This window comes from Thermobia domestica, chromosome 18, assembly GCF_964235325.1.
Source record: "Thermobia domestica chromosome 18, izTheDome1.hap1.1, whole genome shotgun sequence".
In the NCBI taxonomy this organism is placed as follows: domain Eukaryota; kingdom Metazoa; phylum Arthropoda; class Insecta; order Zygentoma; family Lepismatidae; genus Thermobia; species Thermobia domestica.
Window position 1 is genome coordinate 143,233,020 of NC_137471.1, and position 24,811 is coordinate 143,257,830.

The 24,811-nt window shown below is 33.5% G+C and overlaps 1 protein-coding gene across 8 annotated transcripts in view; it reads right to left on the reverse strand.

The window, feature by feature from the left end:
- Positions 1-1,815: 1,815 nt before the first annotated feature.
- LOC145675665 (uncharacterized) overlaps positions 1,816-24,811 on the reverse strand; it is a 37,860-nt gene continuing 14,864 nt past the window's right edge. For 7 of the 8 annotated variants that reach the window (XM_081746239.1, XM_081746241.1, XM_081746243.1 and 4 more), the window contains exon 3: positions 1,816-15,856. In XM_081746239.1, the coding sequence (XP_081602365.1) occupies positions 14,890-15,856 (967 nt within the window). In that variant the 3' untranslated portion in view covers positions 1,816-14,889. Of the gene's footprint in view, positions 15,857-19,152; positions 19,816-24,811 lie in introns of those variants that run through there. The other variant, XM_081746245.1, reaches the window with a different exon arrangement.

Genomic DNA, 24,811 nt, shown 5'->3' on the forward strand with positions numbered 1-24,811 from the left:
AATATGAAAATAAAGCCAAGTCTTCATTATAACTTCGATCTTCGAGAAAAAGAACAGAGATCAAAAACAAAGACACGTCCTATTGAAATACGGCAATTGGAGAATGAAACTTGATAGCATTAATGCTGAGGAAATAAGTATTTTCTCGTGACGCTATTGAAGGCAATTTGTTAAAGGTACAAATTTCATATTTGATATTCGAATTTCAGTGGATTTTGCTAGCGTTTCAGAACATTTTTTTTGGCGTACTAATTTTAAAATATACAAGAGCTTCATTTATCACATTCATGTTTTCGGTGTGTGTGACTTTAAACGATTCGCGAAACCTGGAGGCCTATATCAATCATAGAAGCATTTGAGAAAACGCCAAACAGCAGAAGTTCATCGCGAATCCCCATGTTTAAAAACGCGATAAATTAAGCTTCAACATAGGCAAATCCGGAGGAGAGCTAAACATGCCAGTGCTGCAAAAGTCAAGGTCTCTTTACTAAAATAACATCCTTAAATATTAGTGTTACAACTCTTTTACCGCCATCGCATTGTGGAGTATTTCTGTCAAATTCCTGACCAAAAATAATTTTCATGTATTTTAAAATGTAAACAATTGCTGTTCACTTCATCTTCGTAAATGCATTGAATAAAATTTATATCACAAATACTCGTACATGTATTTATTTAAAAATATGTACATAATACTAAGTTTACTTCTATGTGCTTACTCATTAAATTGCACAGAAAGTTCAAAAATGTAAAGGTACTAGTCATGAGTGCGTATCCTAGACAATACCATACCGTGCGTGGTCTGCATATAAATGGTAAGGAGAAACAATAAATGTCTGATAAAATGTGTATTAGTGGGGGAATCGGAAACCTATAATGATACTCGTGTTATAGCTTTGCCATTTAACAGTCTCAAAACTAAGACCATGGTTGCTGTCAGCTCAGATGTAAACATTACCAATGCGTATATAGAAAGGACATTAGACAGGATCTGTCTCGTTCAGAAAATACACACAGATACTGAAAGTACTCAAGTAATATGACACTATAGCTGTAAAATCGCTTACTTCTAGAAACAAGCCAATAAAGCAAGAGAATGATTTTTTATGGATATAAATGATGGGATGAAACTAAATGAGTTAAAAGAAACAGAAGCGGATGGGAAGGCATCGAACGAAATAAATATTTACCACCAATATGTAGACGTGACTTGCAAAACAGAACATTGGAAAAAAAGGGGGAATTTTAAAATGCTTCAATTTCAGAAAATTTGATTTGGCAGCTAGTTACTGTAAATTAAATATGGAAAAAGGGGATTCTTGTATTTATGTTAAAGATGGTTTGAAAATGAAGGCATGGTCAAATTTGCAATCTTTGAATATAGAGAAGCATTTTGAGCTCAGCATTATAGAAATAGTTGATTACAGTCTTATAATTCTGTGTGTATATAGCAGGGGTAAAAGTGGATCTGAAAAGATAGGGAGCGGTAGGTAGTGGCATGAAGTCAAGACGTCCCACTGCCTATCTTTGCCCATTGTAATTTTTTAGGAAGTAGGAGGACGCCGTACGTATTTTTGAAGGCGGGGAGACGGCGTCCACCGCGTTCCCCCGCACTTTTACCCTGGTATATAGACAGTAAACTTCATTTGTTAATACCACGACAGTTGTTCTGGATTACTTTATGAAAGTGAAGAAACCTACGGTTATAGTAGGTGACCTAAATATTAACTTTCTTAAACCAGAAAAAAATGGATCTAGAAGTATTTCTTGAGAATTTAATATTGAACCGTTAGTAAAGGAACAAATCAGAATATAAAATTAAAAAAAAAGAGCGCTATTGACCAAATCATTCTAATTAAGAACATTATTTATTGTGAGGTGCAAGTATTAAATAGTGGATTCTCACATCATCTAGCACAACACATTAGCATTAACATTCTACACGCAGAATCTGAAACAAAACACGGGACCCAATATATACAGGGCGACAAAAGAAACCTAGAGAATTACAGACCAATTTCAATTCTTTCGGGCTTCTAAATAATCTTAGAGTAAGTAATGAAAAATAAATCGGTATACTTCCTAGAAAACCGAAAGATAATATCACATGAACAGCACAGATTTCTTAAAGGGAAATCAGTGGATTCAGCACTTTTCAATTTCACAGAAAAGATATGTGAGAGCTTTGATAATAGAGAAAATTACATGGGACTATTCTTAGATTTTACAAAGCTTTTCGATTTGGTACACATAAAGAACTCCTTAAAATCCTAGACGACAGTGGTATAAGGGATCTAGAAAATCTCTGGTTTAAATCATATCTAGAAAATCGTCAACAGGCCGTGCAAAAGATACATTCAGAGAATAAAGGGAGTAACTTATCGAAATATGTATCTAAATTTCAAATAAACTCATTTGATTTATCTCAAGGATCTTTCTTAGGTCCTATACTATTCTTAATATATATTAATGATCTCCCATTCAACCTACATCAAGCAAAAACAACGTTATTTACAGAAGAGTAACTTATCATAGAAGTATATATGCAAATTTCAAATAAACCCATTTGGTGTACCTCAAGGGTTTTTCTTAGGTCCTATACTATTCTTAATATATATGAATGATCTCCCATTCAACCTACATCTAGCAAAAATAACGTTATTTGGAGATGACACTAATATTCTTATCACTGACAAATATAAACACAATATCGAAACTAGAATAAAAACCACAACTACTGAACTTTCAAATTGTCTTTCTCAAAACAAACTCAAATTAAATTTGCAGAAAATAATAAGTATAAATTTCCACCACAACCAAAATGAACAACCTAATCTAGCAAATACCATGTTTCACAATACACTAATACAAAATGCATCAAAGGTTAAGTTTTTGGGATTATACATATCAGACACTCTTATCACTCTTATATGGGAGGATCAGATACTATTACTTAGTGGGAAGCTAAGCCAAGTTTGGTATGCAATTGAAATTCTTTCTAACGTATTAAACCTCTCAAAGTAGTTTATTTTATTCTGTTTCAATCGATATTGAGTTACAGAATTATTTTTTGAGAAAACACATATAAAATTAGAGCAATATTCAGGTTACAAAAGGATTGTAAGAATAATGACCAAATCAAAATATAATAAGCATTGTAGGCCAATATTTTAAAAAAAAAACCTCAATATTTCCCGTTACCTTGTTTGTAGATTTTCTATTTGCTGTTATTTGTAAAGAAAAACCTAGGGCATGTCCTTACTCGATATAGCGATCAGCACGAGTACGACATCAGAAATAAAGTATTTTTTTCCTTATAGCCCACAATACATGAATTAATGAGAGAGATTCTAAATACGCTGGCATTCTTATGTATAACAAGTTACCAAGGAAAATTAAAAAATTTAGTTCAGAAATACATTAAAAAAAAACAACTTTACAATTACCTTATGCAACATTGTTTTTATTCAACAGACGAACATCTAAACAAGAGTTAAACTGAAATAAGAAAGGAAACTAAATAGTTACATCAGTTTATAGAAGTTTCTCGAGCATACTATGATAGATTCTACAAACTGCAGTTACCACAATTTCATATTCAATGTCAAGGTAGGATATGGCGGAAGTACAGTATTTAACATTTATTTAGAGTTCGCTGGAAAATTTGTATTTAAGAAATTTGTAATTAATGTATATTGTAACGAGTCGCCCTTGAGAACACGCCCCGGCTCCGCGAATGGATAGACTCGTTCCAGAGTCTGACTTTGGAGAAGCAAAAGATTGCGTTGTATAAAAAAAGGAAAGAGTAAAAAAAAAGGGGATAGATATTAATATTGTCTTATTTTGATGTTAAAGTCATGTTAGTTCTTTTTAAGAACCCATATTTAATCTTTGTTTATTAGTGTATCTTTTATAAAAAAAAGAAGTATAAAGAAAGATTAAGAGTGCGCGAATGCAAGAATGAATATGGAAACCATTCGAACCTGCTTGCGCGTCACGTGGTAGCGATCGGCTTCGTGTTCAGCGACCGTCTTGTGCCCGCTGACTTTTACCTACTGTTCCTTATGGGGCGGATCTTCTGCTCGAGTTGCTGTCTTGCATGTGTAGTTACGTGTGGATGTCAAACAGGTGCAGCGAGCAAATTGGGAATTGCGGCCGAGTTCAAAAGTGTTGGTTACAGTGTTTTGCCCAACGTAATTTATCAAAGTTTCTCACTAACAAGCTATTTTGTTAAGCTTCTCTTAAATTTGAAGTTTAACGATTCCAGGAGACAAGGAGCCAAGGCAGGATTTGCGGGGGCCCAAAGGAGGTCAACTTTTATGCCCGGTTATTTTTTTGGATTTCTCCAAACAACCAGAGTAATCCTTTGATTACTGTGACTTTAGTACTATTTCTAGTTAATTTGTGGAGTTTTGTGGCTCTGAGGATAAATTCTGTGCTTTGGCGGGATGATAAATTTGAGAAAGAAAGAAGGTACTGGGAAACGGACGATTTTCTTGTCTTAAAATTTTAATTCAGCAAGCCAGTTTAGAGCTAAACTGCTATGGCAAGAAATTGTATGAATGCCTAAATTTCTGTAAGATTTTTTTCCTGCTTGAAATTTTGGCAAAAACCCACTAAAAGGTTCTATTCACTCAGTGCCGGCTTTGACCAAAATGTTCGATTGCTCCTTGTGACGTTTCTTTGGCCAGACATTGAGACCCAGGCCTGTGTCAAGAGATTAAGAGCAAAGGTAACAATAAGGAGAAAAAGTTGGGTGAGTGTAACTACTTTATATTAAGTAGTAGAAGTGTCACGTTTTGAATGTTTCCTGTGTGGTCGTCTCTAGACTTTCCGCTTTGCTTAGTTTTTTAATTCGATATCACTTTTCATAGTAGAGAAATGTTCAGTGTGTTAGACAATTCCTCCCCAGAAGAGATTTTAATTTGGTGGAATGAGAATTCGGGAGAACAACTTCTTAGTAATTTGGAAAAAGACGAAGCTTGATTATTATTCCTTGTGGATATGCTTTGGTATTATAGTTTTAGTAAGATTTACTGATTCGTGCATGAATTCTTTGCAAAAAAAATCGAAAAGTATTAAACTAAAGATTAATTGCGGAGATATTTATTTCGTATGTTTGAACGAATGTATTAATAGAAATATTAATTTTCACCTTTAAGAATATTGCATTCTTTAATGAAACTTGTACAGTAGGTGAAAAAATAACTGGACTCGACTCAATTTCAGCAACAATTATTGCTTATTATTATTATATATTCAATTTGATGAATCGCGAGATTGTAGTATTTTTGAATGTTTTTTAGTGTTGTTAATGCAATTTAGGTACAGTAGGTGTCAAAAGTATTTTGTACTATAGGTGTTGTTTAACATTGTGAATTCTTATACAGAATTTAAGGAAAAATTTTGACGAATGTCATCTCAGATTAGGAATATATTTTGTGAATGCTCTTAATAGATAGAACAAACTTTCTGGATAATTAAATTAATATTTTTGTCAATTGCCTTGAGGTTTGTGTAACCGATTATTATCTTCGGCCGAGTTTTTAACTCGAAAGACTTTGCGGTACCGAGTTTGAAGTTGAAATTGAGATTTGACTCCACGAGTAAGTTTATCTTTTGAATATATTTTTTTTAAATCGGAAAGTGAGATCAATTATTTTGAATATTTATATTTGGAAATCGGATCAGATTAATTTTGCGTGTTATTTATATTATTTTAATATATAATCTGTTGTTGTTGTTGTCTTGTGTATATAGACTAATCTAACGTATTAGTGTATATACACCAGTAGCGTAGCCAGGATGTGTGTTTGTGGGGGGGCAAGTGCTGTTATAGGACATATAGAAAAATTACAAGCAAAAGATATATAAACATAGAATATATAAAAAAAATACAAACATCAAACTACCAAAGTGCATTGTCGAACCTCTTTGGGGGGGGGGGCGGATGAAGATGTCCATAGTACGTCCAATTTTGTACATTAACAACCAACGTCCACAATACGTCAAGGTATGGACGTGTTATGGATATACTGAAATAGATGTGATTATCCTAAAATGTCCAAAAATATCCACAGACGTCCATAGACTTATTGCGGACTTTCATCAATCATCCGTATTCCGTCCATTGTTGGAAGTTCTAAGGAGCTGGTATGTAAACAAACCAATGTGCACAAACTATGGACGTTGTTTATTGTCGATGTCCGCTGTTCTTCCACATTGATCCTATTACATACAAACGGTTACAGAGGTCAATGACAGTCCTAATATGGATGATCTATAAAAGTCTCCGAAAGTCTGTGGACGTAATATGGATAACTTATAGAAGCCTGCGTAAGTCCATGGACATCTATGCACAATTTTTGAACATGTATGTGTATTTTTGGACGTCTCCTAGAAAACGTGTGCTGCGTGAAACAATATCGACTCTGCCTCTGCTTTATTATAAAATAGGTTTATGTGAGACTTCTTCATCCCTTTATCATTATCAATTGCAGCACCTTATTGTTGTGTAGATAAGAACATTCTTGGGCTTTTCACGGGTTACATAAGAAACTTAGATAACTGGCTTGTTTTTCTGAATGCGCATAAGATTTTATAGCTAATTTTCTCTTCTATCCAATAATTAGAGAAGAACAATTCTTCCAATCAGTCGGACTTAAAAATGTACCAATTTTGACCTAAATGTAACTTTCTTATTCGCTTCTGAATATAATTCAGTCCCAGATGCTCGTATTTCAAACATAGGAAATTTATTGGACTGAACTTTGCGGTACATGTATATACGTTATCTTTAGCGTGTTAAATTCATTCCTATGTATTCCGAAAAAATAAAACCTTCATACAAAAGTCTGATTGAAAACTTTAAATCTACTTTCCTAGAAAAAGTGTGTCCTAAATAATAATGTTATTTGCTTACCCTATTTCTTATACGAAAGTAAAGTAACAGCTCTCATGTTTTTGTGTGCAACAATTTTAAGAGATTTATGTGAGAAAAAATAAAAACAAGTAGCCGAATCGGGTAGCGCAAAGCAGACCAACCAAATTTCATACATTTATGAAAATATTGGACGTAAATATATTTTTATCGAATGCGCTGACAACACTATGAACACTTGTTCTGTATCTGTTTGACTTAAGATCCAAAAGAAGAGGTCTTCCCTAGTAAGATAGTAAAATCAGCACTTGATCCAAATTGGGTGGTTATTGACCCAACATGATTGTAGATACTATGTAGGTGTAAATGTTATTTTTTTGAAAAAAGTCTATGTGCAATTTCTTGTTGTTTCTGCACGTTGAAAATTTCGAGAAAAATATATTTTTTTCTTAGAGGGAGACATCGCGGATTTTAGTATTGAAAATGCTTTAATACTCTTAGATACAACATACATTTTCTGCACGGCCTGAAAGTGTTTACAAGCTTGTCAGAAAATAGAACTCAAATAAGAAATTTGTTTTCACACAGTTTCTTTAGAACATTAGAACTCTTGAAATAAAAAGTTCGAATATTTCTTTACCAGAGTTTACGATTTGCCTTTCTCTTTCGTCACTAATTAATTTAAAGCGTGCGTAGCAAATTGAAAATATTACATTCAGCGAAGACAGCGACAGAGATTGAATTATTGCTATTATATGGTGTGTGGTTTCTAAGTTGTTCTTACTATCAGAGAATATTTATGAGTACCTTATTGCTTAGTATGTTAAAACATATTAATATGCATAATAAATGTTTTCTATATATATATATATAGATATGTTTGTGCATCTGCGTGTGTCTGTACGTAAAATAAAAACTCGATGATATAGCTATAATCCAAAAATCATTTCTCCTTTTTTCTTTAAAATTAATTGCTTTGTTATTATTTTTCATCTCTTAAACTTTATCTTTGTACTTTCAACCTTTAATTTGGTGATTCTTAAATTTAAAAGAATAAATTGCATCTAAAATTCGAATTAAGAAGCACAACTGCAATTTTCTATAGAATATATTTCAAATTGATTATTAGTAAATTATTATTATTATTATTGTAAAAGAATCATTATAATAAATAGCAGGCAAACTTGGGAAAAGATTGCAAACCGTGGTTCGATACAGAAATATATGCTACAAGGAGTGTTTGTGAGAACAGTTTTAAAATATTCAGTTCGATTGAAAGTTTAGACGTTGAGATCCTAAAATGATGAAAAAATGTTTTAAAAAGGCATTTTTTAGTTTTAGTTGTTTGAAAATTTTTTCCATCACTCTGGGACCCTGAAAAAGATATATGTTGCTCCTAAGGGTATCATATAATTTTCAGCGGAAAGAAAAACAACTCCCCTCAAGAAATCGTAAAAATTTCGGAATGAGAGACGTCGCTGATTTTTTGTTCAAAATGATATAATATCTGTTGGTACAACATATATTTATTTCGAGGTGCGTTTGAAAGTGACACCACTTCGAAAAGTAAACCTAAAGAAAAGAAGCTGTTTCTTATATTATTTTCACCATTTAAGACCATCAATATCAAAATAATAAATAAAACTCAATATTTAAAAGGAGTATTTTGAAACGCACTTTGTAGTATATTTTTGAGTACCGAACCTCATTTTGCTATTTTCCTACTAACTTTGCCTGTTGTTTATTGTAATTCTTCTTTTACAAGAAATCAATTTGAGATGAAAGTTATTTTATACAAAATTGCAGTTGTTCTTTTAAGTCGCAATTTTCGATGAAATTGAATCTTATAACTTTAAGAATCACGAACTTAAAGCACTAATATTCAACGAGAAATTTTAAGAGTTGATAAATAAAAAGAAAAATCATCTGAGAGAAAAACAAGAGAAAAGGATAAATGGAATATAGCTGTATCAGTGTGTTTTCATTTCACATATATGTTTGGGTAAATTTATTTACTCTACATACTTATTTATATTAACATACAAAACAATAAGGTAAATACAAATATTCTCTAATAATGAGAACAAATCAAAACCAAACACAATATAATTGGAATAATATAATTTTGGTCCCTGTTTTCTTTGATTGGAATGTATTCAACGTTAGACCGTGTTTTAAATAAATTAGTGATGAAAGGAAAAGGAAAGTTTTAAGCTCTGGCAAAGAAAAGTTTGAAGGTTTTACCTTGAGGTTCCAAAAATTAAAAAGAACTGTCTAAACAAGTTTCTTGAGTTTTATTTTTCTGACAATGTTTGCATCACTTTCAAACCCTGAGAAAGTACGTGTTGTACCTAGTTGTATTTCGCTTTGAACAAAAAGTCAGCGATGTGTCCCATCTAAAAAAAATCTATGATTTTTTGACGTTTTCAACACGTAAAAACAAGGAAGTGCACATCGATTTTAAAAAATCATTTACAGCTACACATTATTTTAAATCTGAAATTTTCAAATTATTTGGACCACCCCAAGAGAATTTAAAAATATTACATTTTTGCATATGTGACACAATAATTGAGTAAGTGGGGGCTTGGAGTCATTTTGTGTGTGTGTGTAATTTTAGGTGAAAAGTAATATTCTGGGTCAACTGCCAATTTCACTATCGTTCTAACGAAGACGGTTTGCGTGTGTGGTGGCCTTGAAACGAAAATCGTCCGAACGAAGAAACATCACATCCAGTGATTTGTTACAAGTGTCTGAAGAAGAATTCCCAGTTGAACTCACGAAAATAAATTCCGATTGAAAAGTATTCTGCGAGATGTGCGATCGTATTCGTATAATTATTCGTCGATCTGTTTGTTTCAAACTTCAATAAATGCTGTATTGTATTTTTGTTAAAACCATTAGTACTGTTCTTTTAGAATAAATTCCATAAAATTGTATGTAGTATGAATATTGTCTTTGTTCTTATATGATGTGCTACACGTACAATGTAAATACAATTATCTCCTCAAGATAATAATATTAACATTTTATAAATAGAAAACAGTTAACCAGAGAATAGTATAACGTTCACAAATCAATCAATCTCACTAATAATATTGACTTTACCACAGCGTTTCTCGCAAAATATGTTCATGCAATTCTATATATATATATTTATTTAAAAACGAGGGTTTTATGAAATTTGTCCTCTTAACACCATGTTCTGTTCTCTGAGAGTGATATTTGTTATGCGTCTTTGTGTAAAAATTTCCATTCTTATGTTCTTAAGAATATTTTACCAACGTTCAAGATAATCATTTCTAACAAGTTTGATTGACTATTATATGTATAATGAATTAAATATACAAATTACTCTTCATTGATATTTCACTATTTTGGTAGCATCAACCTACTCCGGTCTGTAAGAGTATGCACCTCTATGGGAAAGATTGTTAAAAGTAGCAGACTTTTCAGAAAATGTAATTTACTCAATGTAGTCAGAAAGTTAAAATAATAAAGCAGATTGAAAATATAGCTAAAGAAGCACACTTAAAGCACGACAGAAACTTAACATTTCTCAAGTTAAGAAAATGCTCTCAAATTTTGCTTGTGTAAAATTTGTACCGATGCGCATCACTCTCCCCTACCTACTTATGTTCCCCTGGTTTTATATTTATGAACAAAGTTATTCTAATTCTCCACAACCAATTCCCAATTACTAAATAAAAGTTGTTTTTGTTTACCTAATTAAGAAGTATGAGAAAATATAAAAAGAGAGAATATCTTATAAAAGTCGTTCATTTACGCTAAAATATTGATATCCAGAATTTTATACGTGTTACCAGGGAATAATTTTGCAGAAATCACACTTGCCTTCTGCTAAGCTACAAAACAAATAGCCTATTAAACACTAACTACTTTGGTAAAAGTAAGTTATCCATCACTGCAATGGTGTCTGGTGGGCCTCGTTGTTCCTTTTGTAAATACTGACTTTGATGTGTGTTTTTAATTCTGGTGCTAATATTAAAAAGTTACCAATATATATGGACCTGTTGGTAAGTTTCTTGTGTAACGTTGAGAGATACGATGTTGGATAAGATCTTTCCCGAGAATAATGAGTTCCTAGTTCATTTCATGATATGGAATGTAAAATTCTCTGAATCATTTTCTCATTCCAATGGTTTAGAAAAGTTCTACGATAACTTTCGTAAACATATTAGGTTTGGTTTTGATGGAATGTTATGCATATTTTATTTAAGGATTCCCCGAGACTCTCAGTGCTTGTGATAAGAAAAAAAAATGTCACGATTTATCGATGAATCTAACCTTCTTATGTGAGATGCATAACTTTCTTCAATTCAAATAATGTTCTAAAAGAACTTTCGCAAATATTGATACAATATTGCTCATATTTTTCTAGGTTTGACCGTTCTCGCTGTTGCAAATTGAAATCATTTATTAAACCTAGAATGAACTTTAATTTCTCTCCTCAGCAGTTAACACATGTAAACGTTACCCCCTATCAATGTTCAAATTTCGTATTTCTATGTATCACTGATAATAATACATTTCAGTAAAGGACTTGAGAAAAGATAACAAAGCTATTCTAGAATTGTTAACTTTTCTCATTAATAATGTCAACTTCGATCTTATCTTAACGGTAAATGCAGTTTCGAGATGCTCATATCTCAATCTTCCATGAATTCTCGCATTCCATGTACAGTACTCTTGTAAACTCCCGCACTTCAGTAAATGGCATTGCTAGTAACCTGATGGTCCACAGAGACTCACTAGAAGAGTCTTTATGTATCGTGCGTGAACCTTTTTTTCAATTCTGAATCGTACTATGTGGGCTTTGTAGTAGATAACTCTATATGCATAAGTTTCCAGCAATTTTTGAAAATCTTCTGGCCCATTCGGTTCCAATGTTACCCATAAGTGATCGATTGACACGGTCTTGCTATTCACTTTCTGTAATTTGTTGTTGATATTACTAGCACTTGGCAGTAATATCGTGTTGAAAATGAATATTTCAGTCTTTAGAAAGAGTAGCAAGAGGTTGATGACGCCGTGTGGCCCGCTTCGCTGTGGTACTCAAAATGTTCCAATTTTCTGGAAGAGTACATGTAATCCCTTATCAATGTCGAAATTTCGTATATAAAACCTTGTCAGAAACGTACGAAGCATTAACGTTAATCAGTTAGTTACTGGAGGAGTAGTTAGTTCGTCAGAAGAAACAAGTTTTTTGGGGTTCATATCTCAACTCCCTATGATTCCTCGCACATAAATTTGGCACTTCAGTACAGTACGTCAATGTTAGCATTTGTGTGTAATTTGGCATATCTGTCTTGTTAGTTACTGAGCACTCATATAGTGAAAAAATACAATTTTGGTCTATGTGATCATGAGTTTAGATCAAGCTTGAAGCGCGGCCGGAATTTAGCTGTATGCGCTACCATTTCTTCTTGTTACACGATAAAACATATTCTCTTTTGATAAAATATGACTTCTGTAGGCATCCGTAAAGATTACGTCTGAGAATTTAAAAATATTTCAGCATTCGCAAACTGGTTTGAATTCGGAATATAGTTTATTTTACTTAGGGCTGTCAATCTTCTTACCTTTTCCGAAATTAAACAGGTAGCAATTAGGAAATGAAATTCCGCTGATAGTGAATAACATATTTCTATCAAAATTGTGTGAAAATTTCATACTTTCCTGAAAGATAAGGCTTCAGCTGTTTAGAGCAGTACTGGCTTATGTGGAGCTGTTTTACTCGCTTAAATAATAACCTAAATATTTAGAGCATGAAAAACTTAATTTTTACTTGTAAATCTTGTATGTGTTACATTACTTTTAGCCAAGAAAACATGTGGTATTTTATACATACTTTTCCCAGTAATTGCTTTCACCCGCTGGGCACTATGACGCGATCCTTCACTTCTATGAGAGAACATATAGTAGTTTCCTTTTCTCCAGTGTATAGGCTTTGTCATGCCGAACACAATGAAATGCTGTCTGCATTGTATGACTGAGTAAAGTTTTCGTGTCTAACTTGTAAGAAAATACATAGCCGAACAGATTGAAAAACTGTGATGCCTTACATATATGAATAATAGTCTAGGTTACTGTAGTATTTACTTTGGAACAGCATGGCCACACCAGAAAAAAGTATGTTTCTTCTCCACTGGTTTGACTAACCATGTGCTACCTCAAACATTTTTTAATACTAAAATCTTTCCTGCGTGAGTGCAAACCTTTGGTTATTAATTTACATGACTGAGTAGTACATCAGACATTATTTTTGGAATACTTATATTTTGTGAAACTGCGCCAAGAGTAGAAGTTAGCATGTGGAATTTGGAATATCTTTTCAGAGTTTGCACTTTATCAGAGATGTAACCTTTCACTTGTATGACCAAATTTTTCCCTTTAAATCATGTTTCTTAATAAGGGGCTTGCCACGTTTACGCAGGTGTCGGATTACTATGCGTTACGTCGAAGCACATGCCTTGTAAAGGATCTTTCAGCGGGAAAGCTCTGAAATACTCAGAATAAATATACCATTTTGAACTTCTTTGGCTAACCATGTGTTACCATTTTGTAACACTTGGTTACAAAAATGTTTGCCATCTTTAAAGCAAAAAAAGTCGTCTTCAACTCTTCTATAAGCACGAAGTTCAAGTTTTTTTCACGTTAAACTTTGCCACAGTGAACGCAAAAATATATTCAATATGAAATTTGTGCCCGCGGACAAAAATTACCAATCAACACAAGAGTTTTCAACACCATTTGCAAAAACTTTCCCTTTCATCTGTATGAGTAACTGTCAGATTATATACGGATTCTCTGCGCATAAGCTATCTTAACTTAATAGAGATAGTGTACCGTTGCCTTTAATTTACACTTTCGCGTAAATTTTTGAAACACAGCAGAAAAATGCGATTTTTCCTTAACAAAACTACCACACTGAGTGCGTAAATAAATTGCTTTAACTGCATGACCTAATAGTCTTTCTGCATATGCTAGATCTCTAACTCTACTACAAGCTTTGTTACATGAAATTGAATATGGTACCTGATCTCTTGGAAACGAATGTGTTGTATTATATGATCTTTGTTTCTGGAAGAGTTGCCACACTCAACGCAAAGCATATAACATTTTAACTGTGTTTTCAAAGATGATATTTAAGACATTTTACAGTATTAAGCACATTAACGCAACGACGTCAGAAATATTGTACTATTCGTAAATATAGGCATGTAAGAACACAAACTTACGATTCGTGCAGAAACTTTGTAACTTTAAAGCCACTTCTTTCATTTTCCCGGTATCTGTGAACATATGTTTCTATAAATGGAATTTCTGTATAAAAGCTTTCCCGCTCTGTATGCATGTATGCGACGTTTCACCTGTTTCAGTAAGAACGTCCTACTTTACATCTTCTTTCGTATTAACCACTTTTCCACAATGAACAAAAATAAACGGTGCTTCACTTAAGTGAACATGGATATGAGAAATTAAACTGGATTTCCAGGGAAAAGTTTCGTCACAGTCACGCATGTACACGGTGATTTCCACGTAAGTGAAATCTTGCGCAACTGTTTATTTCGTTTACTTACAAAAGGCTCGCTACATTGAGTAAAGATGTGACTTTTCACCCACATGAGGAAGTATTTGGTTGCCCAAACCTCTCCTAGTATTAACCATTTGGCAGAATGGATGCAAATGTACGAAGTTTCATTTATAAGAATACGTAAAGCAGAACAAAATCGACATTTGGTGCAAAAGCTTTGCCACAACGAACCATTTTTTTTTTCTAGATGTGTAAGGATAAGTGTCCGCAACCCTCTTTTCAGTATAAAAACTTTTCGAAGTTATGTAAAATCAGGAGGTTTTTCACTGGACTGAACAAACATACGGCAATTTAAAGTTCTTGGTGACAAAGGTTTTTCACGTTGAACGCAACACATCAGTATAAGTAACATTGTACTTAGTTGAAATGCTTTTGCACACCAAATAAAAGTTTATAGTTTTAGTTTGTGAGTGCGCATGTGATTTTTCATTTGAGTTTTCTGTGAAAAAGGTTTTCCACAGTAGACGCATGTATGTGGCCCTTCTTTATGAGTAATCATGTGTTTCTTTAAATGGCTTTTACCATAGAAATCTTTTCCACACAAATTACAAGTATTGGACTTTTCTCCTCTATGGATAAGTAGATGATATTTCAAACCTTTTTTCGTATTAAGCCCTTTGTCACAGTGAACGCACAGAAATTTCTTTTTATTAGTTTGCATGTGATCTTTCGTTCCAGTTCTCCGTGAAAAAAGCTTCCTACAGTGAACACTTGTATATTGTCTTTCTTCTGTATGATTAAGCGTGTGTCTGTTTAACTGACTTTTATGAGTAAAATGTTTGGAGCATTGGTTGCAGCTATAGGACTTTTCTCCTTTATGAATAAGTAGGTGGTACTTCAAACCTTGTTCTGTGTTGAGCCCTTTGCCACAATGAATGCAAACAAACAGTTTTTCACTTGTATGACTAAACATGTGTGAATTTAATACCATTTTACATGAAAAATGTCTTCCACATAGAGTACAACTATACGGTTTTCCAACTGTATGAACTATCATAGGTCTCCTTATATCAGATTTATAATCAAAGTCTTTGCCACATTGAGCACAAACATATGATCTTCCGCCGCTGTGAGAAAGCATGTTGTGATTTATCCAACCCTGAGATACAAACGCTGTTACACACTGTGTACATGAATGCAATTTTTCAGTTGTATGAACAAGCATGTGATTCTCCAATTGACGTTTTTCACTAAAACCTTTGCCACACAGGAGACACGTATGATCTGATTCATTTGTATGCATAATCATGTGATCTCTCAAGTTACCTTTATAACTAAACTGTTTCTCACAATCAGGACAAATAAGTAGACTATTATTTCCATATGTATCCACGGGGTTTTCGAATGTAGACTCCAACCTGAAATATATGAAATTCATTGACTTATACATTGAGATAAAATACCATGGAATAGTTCGATTTTGCAGAACGTGAAACATGAGCAAGTCAGTTAGATCGAATTAAAAGAAATCATGCTTTGAACTAATGAGGGAATTTTAAACTATATATAAAAATAGATAACATCTAACTGCAAGAACAGGTTAATAACCAAATATTGTGGTCAGTGGCGTTTACAATAAACATACCACGGGAAATCTATTGTGTAAGGAAACCAAACTATCAAAGACACATATTTTCATACGTGTGTGTGTAGAGCACGCAAAAGCGAAAATGACTCGTCCTGTCACATTGAAGTTATTTTGTCTATTATGTGATGACGAATTTCGTCATTAAAAGACAGTTTGAGTTATAGTTTATTCTGTAAGAATGAATGGAGGACGCGGAGGATAATTCACCACTAGTAAGTACATCTGAAGCGACACTATTTCAGTATCCTGAATTTGCAAACTAATTTGAAGTGTTTTTCTTCCGATGTTGTATCGAGGATAAGCCATTATACGTATTTGTCAAACTGTAAAACCTTTTACTCATTATTCGGAAGCATGTCTTTTCCGATGTGAAGCATGCGATACAGATTGAGGGAATGTTTAAATATGATACATATTCAAAAACGACTATCGCTACACTGAATTCGCAATGCTGCTGCTTTGTAATTCCTTCATGGTAGAACAAACTCTGCAGCCCGTTGGCTTGAAGCTCTTGAACTTCCAATTTAATAGCAAGAGTAACCTGATGATCCATGGCCATATCGCTCCTACAAATGTTCTGAGAACTTCTTACCTTTGCAGACGAAGCAATTGGTGTGATATTAAACATCAAGTGCTCTCTCGACCTATTACAAGTCAACCACTCTCAATGCATGGTTAATTACTTCCGACTCACACAAAATAAAACACCTCTTCTGCATTTTTACCGGAAGGTGGTATTGACAACAGAATAAGATACCAAGTAAAATAGAACAGCTAGTGTCTTCGTATGAAGTATAAAAGTCTTTAAAACCCTTTAAGAAAACGTTTAACGCAAAATGAAGTCTAACATACAGTGGTATTGGCATGAACCTATCCAGCTATTGATTGTCCCCATTCAGGGGCCCATGCAGAATTGTTAGTGCGAATTGGTCACAGAGAGTTTGGCCTAGCCTTGCGTCATCTACTGAAAATTTTGCATATGCTTATTTAGGGGCCATGGACCAGGAGATGCATGGGACCACCCAGGGTAGATGGGATAATCTTCATCTACCTCAGGAGGGACAGATAGAACTTCGTTCTCTTCGATGGTTAAAAAATTAATAAAAATACAGGTTTCGGAAGTCTTTTAATCTATTTTGTCATCTTTAATGAGAACTTAATAACTTACATAATTACAACACTGAGTAAGTGGCTAAGGACGTAGTACACACTCCTTAAATTTGGGAGGTATCTTGTTCCCTCTGATGGGAATAAATAATTTGAATATTAATTTCGCAGGTCTTTGACTTCTTTTCTGATGGAAAACTATTACGTTATTGAATCTAGTAAGATGGCCCATCAGTGCACTCTTTTAATTTGTAGAGGTAACTCGTTCTCTTTTGTGGGTATAAATTTACCAAAAAATTCAAATTTCGGAGGTTTTTGATCAATGTTATCCTCTTTGATGAGGCCATGCGGTTCATTTTCTTTTATGGACCTGGATTTCTTTGAAGGAATACTAAGGATACTGTAATTGCCTTCTCGCCATATGGAAACAATTCATTGCAAACAGTACTGAATGACAAACTGAACGCATTGCAAACAGTGTTGAGAGACAACCTGAAACTCCGTTACTTTTGGGACTGTTTTTTTTTTTTTTTTTTTTTTTTTTTAAGTGGTATGGAAGAGGAAGTGCTTCTAACAGTTCGTTTAAGAGCAAATCGAGGAAACAAACTACAAGAAAGTGTAAATCATTACACAACTAGTAAACGCAAGTTGATGCCTGGAAAGACTTTCCCGCCGAAAACATTTGATTGTAAGTATAAATGTCGGTCCTTAAACAGAAACGATGTTCAACTTTTGCATACGTCATGCTGTAAATTGTCAAAGCAAGACCAGCATACATATATGAAAACTTCGAGATAAAATAATGGTAACCCTCAAAATCGTAAAAAATGATTGAAACAGCCTATGCTGCTTCACGCCAATGGATCTGTTATCGTTCGAAGAATTACTGAGTTTATTCAACGGATGACAGAGATATGTCCAATTTTTTTACAGTTTTCTCAGTAGTGTCACTATACGTACCCAAACATTCAAAGCGTTATATCTCAAAATCATGTCAGTGCGGGATATCATTATTTTCTCTGAGGTTTTCATATTTTAAACCGCGTAGACTTGGCACAAATTGCACGGAGACAACATGGAATTTAGGATGATCCGCCAGAAAGTTAGAAGCAAGTAACATTCACCTACACCATACCAACAACAACAGGAGTTAAACAGCTATGTTCTAAAACATTTAATATTTGCACCTTTAAGTCAAAAGCTTCAAATTATTCACACGGAAAAGAAATGAAAATGAAATCTTTCAGTTTTACGTCCCACGATAATGCCGGTCAGGCTAAAGGAGACGGTGATGATGAGAAATGAGTGAAATGGTGGAATGAAGAAAGTAGGAGGAAAAGGGAGAACCCCGAGAAAATCCACGAACACGGTGATTGTCCACCACAAAGTCCACGCGGCGGGAGCTGGGATCGAATCAGGGACCCCAACCTCCGAAGTTGAACGTTCTACCACTGAGCCACCACGCCCCACACACGGAAAAGAAGTCGGGTAAACTTCATTACATAGATGAACGAGGTGCAAATTCTAAAAGCCATGCCAACACAAGGAAATATTTTGATGAAGACTGGTATACAGTTAAGGAACTAACAAAGTTTACCCAGACAGGAAAGCCAATATGTGGGACGGAAACACACTTAAGTGACGAAAAGAAACAATATATCTAATCAATGCTCGAAATCATGGCCAATATACCACAAGTTTTATAATGATTTGGTTCTGTTTGGCATATGTTATACTCAGATATTTTGTTTGTACACAGTGGTATAACAATTTTTTTCTTCCTTGTTCATACTGGGAACATTCTACGCGCAAATGCAAGTAGCTTTATGTTTCCTTTTATACTTTATTATATGGCTCAAATTAAGCAAATAAATACATTTTTGTATGGCATTATTATACTTTCTTGCAAATCTGTTAGTGTAAGATTGTGTGGCACCTACATTTAATGCAATCTTCGTTATATATCAATATGTAACATGGTACATCGAGTTTAGTGCAATTCGGAGACCGCAGTTTTTTCTGCAAATACAGGGATTTCGACAATGACAATTACAGGGTTATCTACACAATTATCGTTTGTTTTATACTGTTTTAATACGTTTATCTTTTATTTAGATTTTTATACATACCTTCACTTCGTCAAATGCTAGGTTGTATTTCTAAGCAATAGTATTTTCTAACTTCATACGCTTCGGCACAATTACTATATTTTTGTCTCTACTGTTAACTTGTATTTTTGGCACTTACTTTGTTTTTTACAGCGAGTCTAATTATTCTATTATGTGTGTTTAAAAAAACTTTCTACTTGAATAACTGTAATACAATAATTTCAAATCGTTTCAGGCGGCAATTTATTACCAGAGTTTCTCAACTGAGATGTCAAAATCCTTCAGGAGTAATAAATCACATCACCAAAATCACAAATATTCTGCCATTAGTAGCAAGTTACTTGCCACATGCGAGAAACTTTTATGCATCACGGCCTTCGGCTAACATTTTCGTCTCCACGATCAATTTGTGTTTTTAAACCATTCATCCACTGTAGTCTTTGTCGGCAGCTCCTTCTTTTTCCAGCCAAGACACCCTCTCACATGTCCATTATGATTTAAATCATGATTCAATCTAAATACATACAATATATTTTCAACAAAATATAAATACAAATTTATATACAAATACATCATTTACTAGTTTGAAGCTTTACTGACTTGTGTAAATGCACGTTTCACCTCCAATCAATGGCTTTTACAATGCGCACCAAAGAACAAATTACATTATGAATGGTATAAGAAATGCATTGAAAGTTTTAGCTTTCTTCATGCAGAATTTTCAACATCCTAACATATGACTTTGGTCACCCAAGTTTGTCCTATCGCCGAACGTCAGTGCGTGGTAATTGCACAGATAAAGTAAATCCGAGCCAGCTAATGTGTATCGGTGACTTACCTAACAACATAGTATTTGGAAAAGGCTATACCTTTTTCAATATAAAAAATGTGCTATTACTCTGAGTGTAAGAAATAACTTTGTAGAATGTACAGGGTACTAAGAAATCATTTAGCATTTACGAGTACCTAATAATATTAGTAACGCTTTAAAGATAACACTGTTTAAGGTGACCATATTCACACATTTGATCGACAATTAAAATCGGTCACGTGTAGTCACTTTTTTCCTTCCTTTTCTGTTTCACCCTTTTATATAAAATATTTTAAATTCATTCATTGAAGAATTTTTGATTTATTATTTTGAGGACAATTTTATTATATTTATATTGATTTTGTGTGCGTTTGTTAAGTATCGTGATTAGAACGTACTCAAAAGCAGCTGACATTCCCCAATAAACACCAATGAATCAATGAATCCCGAGGTGAATCATGTGATCAAACTATCTGAAGTTCAAGAAGCAATTAAGTTTAAATTACTTTAGCATGCAACAGCTGTACTTGCAGATGTACTTCAGATGAAGTAATGCTTGCTCCGAAGATTCTTTTCTCAAAAGAACTCCACGCAACGGATACTGTAGGTGGACAATGTACACTTCTCCAAAACATAATTGCACACCTAATTTTTGGTTTGGCAACAATGAATTCAAAGTAACAAGAGGGGAATTTATACGGAAAAAATAATGAGAAATGGATCACAGTTCAGAATTGACTGCTTTAAATATTCAACTTCTCTTATGTTCTTTAATGTAGCGATACCATTCGAACGAAAATAAAACTTTGGGAAAATAGAGAAAACTTGTTGTAGCTAAAACACATACCTTTTCGACCACGAACTTCGTTATATAAAACAACAAGAGTTGTTAAGACGTTAGCCTTCTATCCATAGAACAAGGGGAGAGAGTTGAAGCTTTTGTGATAGTCATGTGCGATGTTACTTTTCGTGGGATTTCAACTTTTGAACTTGGATCGAATACCACTCGGTGATATTATTTATTTTTATTTTGTAAATTTTCAATTGTTTTTGCCGTACAGTTTTATAGAATGTGTTATAGTTTCGTAACGTATCCAAAAATAAGAGGTCGGAGAGGCGTGAAAACGTTTCTATATTTCTCAATGTGAATCACACATGGTAAATCATTCTTAAACCGATCTATAAGATTTTCGTAAACCTGAGTAAAATAGATTTACCACTTTCCATTTTCAAATTAAAACTCAAAATTTCGAAATCCACAGTTGTTTTACAATACGCAATTGAATCCACTTGTTCTTTAAAAAGTAAAATTGGAATGAACAGCAATTTAAGTTGTCAATTAGTAGTAATAATAATATGATTTAAAATGTTTAATTTTACACGTATGAGGGATTTCTATGAAATCGTTTAATTATTTCCATTAACTCTATTAGTATTTTATAATTACACTTTACTGTTTAATTGACCCAAGACAGCACAACCTTAAAAGAAAGGAACTTCTTACCCCAGCCATCTTATTGTTCTTAAATGCTATACCAATTCCCTGAACAGAAATCAATCAGTCCGCTCGAACTTTGTTACTTTGTCACGTTAATATTTTCTATTAAAAGTGCGTTCCCCAAATGCAGCTGCATTGTAAATGATGAAAGAAATGCGATAAGCTACTGTTACATGGTATCAGGATAAGTGACTAGAAAATCAGTAATTACCTTCTGTAGCATTCGGTGTTACAATTATTAAACCGATTTCTCCAGTTCTAACGTAACATAGTAAACTATCGGTGAATTCACTATTGAAAACCCTTGTATACTCAGAGTTCTATTATATTCAATATAGGACAACAGGATATAAAGTTCAATAATCTAGAAATTCTTATCTGGTGCATATAAATCTTCCAGCAAACTTTCGTAGTGTTAAAGTTTAAATTAGACATTCATGACAGTTATGTTTACCGTAGCCTATGTTAACTTTATGATTACGTTTCGCGACAATAATGGAAACATTAGTAACAGCGCCTTAGAAAATGTTGGTTGACTTCTAAATTTTTTTTCTTTCATTTTCAAGAACGAATAAAAAATTGTTTCGTTTGTTAAACAGCCAATTTCATCCTATGCGTCAGGCCTCTATAGCACGGGATCGGGGGCAAATGTCCCTCGCGGCACACCCACAGGACGGATTACCATCATTCAATACCTGGCAAACAGTATACACAGATGAAAGTAATTCCATATTTGGCACCACATTTTGCGGAGGAGATTCATTAAGGGCAGAAATGATTTTTTTCGGTGAGAATGTAGAAATCAGGTTGGTTCCTTTTTAATATATTTGATACATCTCCAGAGTTCTTGGTCAGTCTATTAGGAATACCACTGTCCTTGAGAGATGCGCAGAGATTCTTCTATTGCGCGAGATTCAGAACCTAGGTAATCCATAGGTGCGGTATGGATTCGTTTGTCTTAAATCTTAGAAATAAGTGAACAGTAGTTATAATTAACCAATTCTTTGTGCCAAAATATTAACCTTAACTTTGCAATTACATTATTAAATAATTCGCAGTGTCTACTGAAACTTATCAAGAAGCATCAGGGAATACCGGCACAAAGTTCACAGTTTTTCAGTTAAACTGAACTAGGTTAGCATCAATGACTGTGGGACTGGAATGTGAAATAGAATGAAGAAAGTGCTAATTGAAAGTTCACTACTTGACATACCGTCTAAGTATTTAAAAACGAAGGATAATCAATAAGCCAATAGAATATCCTGCAAAAGATTGATGAATTCAGCCATCACATATTACATATATGCCATCATAAACCATCGATTCTAATGGAGTAAAGGTGTAGCTATTATTTTAATGTATGGTTGTACTGAAGTTCGCGGGCAAAAACACATCTACTTTTACGATCTATGCATAGTGACACGCGTGTATGACGTGAAGAAATATTGTGGCGTAATATTGAAATCGGCCACAATCCGTGATTAATATTGAAATCGGAAGAGGACTTAGACTCCTACCACTCTGGTTGTGATAGAGAGATTAGATTGTAGACGGATTATATTTTTGGGAGGCTTGTTTGAACGCAGAGAACAACATCGTCTATCTGTGACGGTTTTACTCCAAAACGTTCATTGTTATAGCCACAAATGGGCAATTTTCTCCCATACGAGACAAGGGTTTTATTGCATGGGAAGCAACGTTAAACAAGAAAGTGTTTTATAAGAAACTTTTGCTGTCAGTAGGGGATTAAGACAGTAAGTATTCCGCGTTATCGATTTTTAAGCCAAATACTTCTCCCTATCCCTTATCGGTTTTGGTATCTCAATACTGAAACCGAAAGTTGTAGTGCATTTTACTGCTACCGGTTTTAATACAGACTAAAGAATATAAATGAAAAGTACTCTTAGAATGTTTGATAGATAACAGAAAATGGATTCTCCATGTACGTGTTACCTTTTTTGGTGTATAGTGATCAAGAAAAACTTGTAATTATTAATTTTATTACTGCCGATTTGATTATTGCAATGGTAATCGAACTCGATTCCTTTCAACCATTTCCAGACTGAACAAATTTGGTGGAGATTTGTAAAGTAATTGTTGAGATGCTTTTTTCATGTGGACGCACAGAAACACGGAGGGGTATTTTATATATATATATATATATATATATATATATATATATATATATATATATATATATATATATATATATATGTGTGTGTGTGTGTGTGTATATATATAGTGGAGTTTTGTTAAACGAGATTTGTTCCCAATTGTAGTATATTCACCTAAAAATAGAAGCTATCTGTTTCTATCGTCATGAAGATTCGTAAAGATTTTAGTAGTGGGACGAGTTACCCGTGCCAGGGATGATATTTTTTTTCAAGAAGGCCCAAATTTTATCACGGTGAAATTTCTAGCATTCGTGTGATTATGCAGACTGGGAAGAAGAAACGCTTTAATCAATTGTTAACAATTCAGTAATATTTAGGTACTATGAAAAAAAGCAAAATTGTTCAGATTGTTAATTAGTTTGGTGTTTGCGTAACTGACGATATACATGATAATCAGTTATCATCACTGTAACGCATGACTTATCCTCAAGAACGAATGAAGGTCATTAATAAAAAATACAGTAATCTAAGGAAGGCATATATATATATATATATATATATATATATATATATATACAATTACAATTTGCCAACGTGATTCGAAACAGGTTCAAAAGTTTTGAATTCCATAAGAAAGAATTTAAAAAAATTAACACGAATGAGTTTTAGAACATCTTTTAGAACTACCTTTCAGTTGTATTAATAGAGATGGAACCCCTTGAAACCCCCTTTGGCTTTTTTACGATCTTCTTAGGTAAAAAAACATGTTTTTTTTCAGCTAAACAATTTTTTTTTTTTTTTGCCTTTACCAAAGTACTAGTTTTTGCTGAATTAACGTTACATTAAGTATGGAGACGGACCTCAATATTTTACTCAGCAAGGAACAAGGTATGTTGGGAAGGCTTTACTATATTTTTCCTATCAGTTCTCACCTTATAACTTTGAGTGCCTTGCTAACAAGCTCAAAATTTTAAGGAAAACTCATGCACGGAATTATACTTTGGAGAAGTGTATAATTTAGAACTTTGTCTCTGATTAATTTAGTATGAAGACTGATATTTGAGGAAAAATAATATTGGCAAATTAG